Source organism: Glycine max, chromosome 11 (genome assembly GCF_000004515.6).
Source record: "Glycine max cultivar Williams 82 chromosome 11, Glycine_max_v4.0, whole genome shotgun sequence".
Lineage (NCBI taxonomy): Eukaryota > Viridiplantae > Streptophyta > Magnoliopsida > Fabales > Fabaceae > Glycine > Glycine max.
Window position 1 is genome coordinate 36,074,977 of NC_038247.2, and position 2,352 is coordinate 36,077,328.

The 2,352-nt window shown below is 41.3% G+C and overlaps 1 protein-coding gene across 1 annotated transcript; it reads right to left on the reverse strand.

The window, feature by feature from the left end:
* Nucleotides 1–211: 211 nt before the first annotated feature.
* On the reverse strand, nucleotides 212–2,061 carry LOC100808606 (pentatricopeptide repeat-containing protein At1g77360, mitochondrial). The gene is made up of 2 exons (XM_006591269.3): nucleotides 1,453–2,061; nucleotides 212–1,368 (listed from the first exon to the last, which is right to left on the reverse strand). The coding sequence occupies exons 1-2, from the start codon at nucleotides 1,960–1,962 to the stop codon at nucleotides 502–504; spliced, it is 1,377 nt and encodes a 458-aa protein (XP_006591332.1). The 5' UTR covers nucleotides 1,963–2,061; the 3' UTR covers nucleotides 212–501.
* Nucleotides 2,062–2,352: the final 291 nt, after the last annotated feature.

A 2,352-nucleotide genomic window follows, 5' to 3' on the forward strand; every position in this document is an offset into this window, starting at 1 on the left:
ACAACTACATGTCTATAAAATATTGGAAAAAAAAAATCTGTAGTCCATCTCTTCAAGTACATTTTCTTTTTATTTTTGTTTCTATCAAGTATGTGAACTGTGAACACCAGATTAATAAGAACAAAAATGCAAGCAAAAAAGTATCAATAGCCAAAATTGACAATCTAGATCAAATCAGAAACAAATGAAAAATCAGATTAAGATAGGTAAATAGATAAAGCTTTTTTTTATTTTTTATAATATAAGTTTGATACAAAAACCTATATAAACTTCCTCTACCTTTAACCTTCTAAAGCAATTCTAGTAGGATCTTTTGCAGTAACTATATACAAAGATAACACATGCTGGAGCCTATTTATCCCAATGCAGAACCAAAGTATCATCTTTTAGATAATAATAACCACTTCAAAATTCTTCCCCTCTCTATCAGACAAAAGCAAAACATTCAAATTCGGCACTAATATTAAGTTACACAGTTTTAGCAAAAAAAATCCAAACTACCTAGTGAGATTTCCACTTTCTCAAAAGATCCTCATACACATATTCTCTTCTCTCCTTGACAAGGCTTTGTCTCAGCTTCGACAATGTGGAAGAGGACAAACTGATTCCCCTGCCAATCATATCCTCGGCATACTTAACCGCCACCTGTGGCCTGTTCAAATTGCAAAGCCCCACAACCAGAAAATTCGCGGTCTGCTCCAAACCCTTCTTATAATTCTCCACCAAACACTTCCAAACCTTGATCGCCATAACAGGCTCCCCGCAATCCACATACGCCTTAACTGCCAAATCACAGTTATCCTGCTCCGGCACACACTCATTCTGCACCATCTCCGCAAACACCGACGAAGCCTCCCTCAGTTTCCTCCCCTTGAGCAAGAACTTAAACAACAAGTTATAAGTCACCACATCAGGAAAAGCCCCTTGGTAAACCATCTCATGGAGCATCCTCCTTGCAGCATCGGTGTCACCGCGATAGCAACACAAACCGATCATCAAATTGTACATCTCAGAGGTGGGCTGCAACACCTTCCCAACCACCAACACCTCCCAGAAAAACTCAGCTGTCCTAACATCATGGCACTTAACACACTCATCCAATGCAGCCTTCAGAAACCTCACACCGGGGTAACACCTCCTATCCCTCATGGAATCAACAAACTTAATAGCCTCAAGCAATCCATCATGCCCTCTAACAAGTGTACACAAGAACGAATCATAAGCCGGCACATTCGCAGGATCCCATCCAATCTCAATCACCATCTCAGCAAATGTCTCCTTAGCACTAACCATACTCTTCTCCCCTTCCCACCCCTCCATTAAAATCGCGTAAGTATCCGTATCCGGTCGGACGAATTTCTTAGCAACCTGCAAGTAATCACAAGCATCAAGAGTCCTACCATTGCTACAAATTGCACTCAAAAGCGAATTCAAAGCAAAAGCATCCCTCACACAACCGTAATTGTCCATAATCTCAAACGCCATAATTGCTTCACGGATTCTGTCAGCGGCAACATAGCTGCTGAAGACGGAGGCGAATGTGGCGAGCGAGAGTAACCCTTCTTTGTTCATTGACTTAACGGCGTCCCACATGGGGTCGAAGAAGCGGTTTCTGCCGAGGATATCGACAACGAGGTTCCAGGAATAGGGCGTGTGGTTGTCGTTGAGGTGGCGGCCGCTCCAGCGGAAGAATTTGACGGATTGGCCCGGGAAGCCGTAGGAGAGTTTGAGGACTTCTTCGACGTCGTGAGGGATGACGGAGATGGCGGCGGATTGGAGGGAGTGCTCGACGGTGGCGGCGGAGGTGGTGGCGATGAGGTGGCAGAGGGATTTGATGTTAGAAGGGAGATTGGGGATGTCTTGGAACGAAGGGAAGGTTTGGGGCTTCTTGGAGATTGGCGAAGGAGGAGAAGGAGAAGAAGGGTGTGCTCGCTTTCTGCGACCACGAGGGCTTTCTTCCATTGCAAACAAAAACGAAACGAAACGAAACGGGAAAAGGAACCCTAACAAACAAGTAGAAGACAGAGAGACTCCCAGGAACGAATTATGTTCCAGAAAAATTCCAATCTTTTTTCCTTTTTATTGTTTTTTATGGAATTTTTTTTTTTTATCTAAACCACATTATGTACCAAAACTTAAACCTCAACCTGCTTAAAATGAAAGAATCTATGTCATATGTTAAAATGAAAGAATCTATGTCATATGTTTGATGGTTATAGGAATCAATAATAATAAAAACACTTTATCATCATTTAAGAAGTCTGAAATTTTTTTTATCTAAATAAGTCATTTTGATGTATGATATTTTATAATTTACTTAAATATTAAAACATTTTTTTCCTCAAAAGTTCA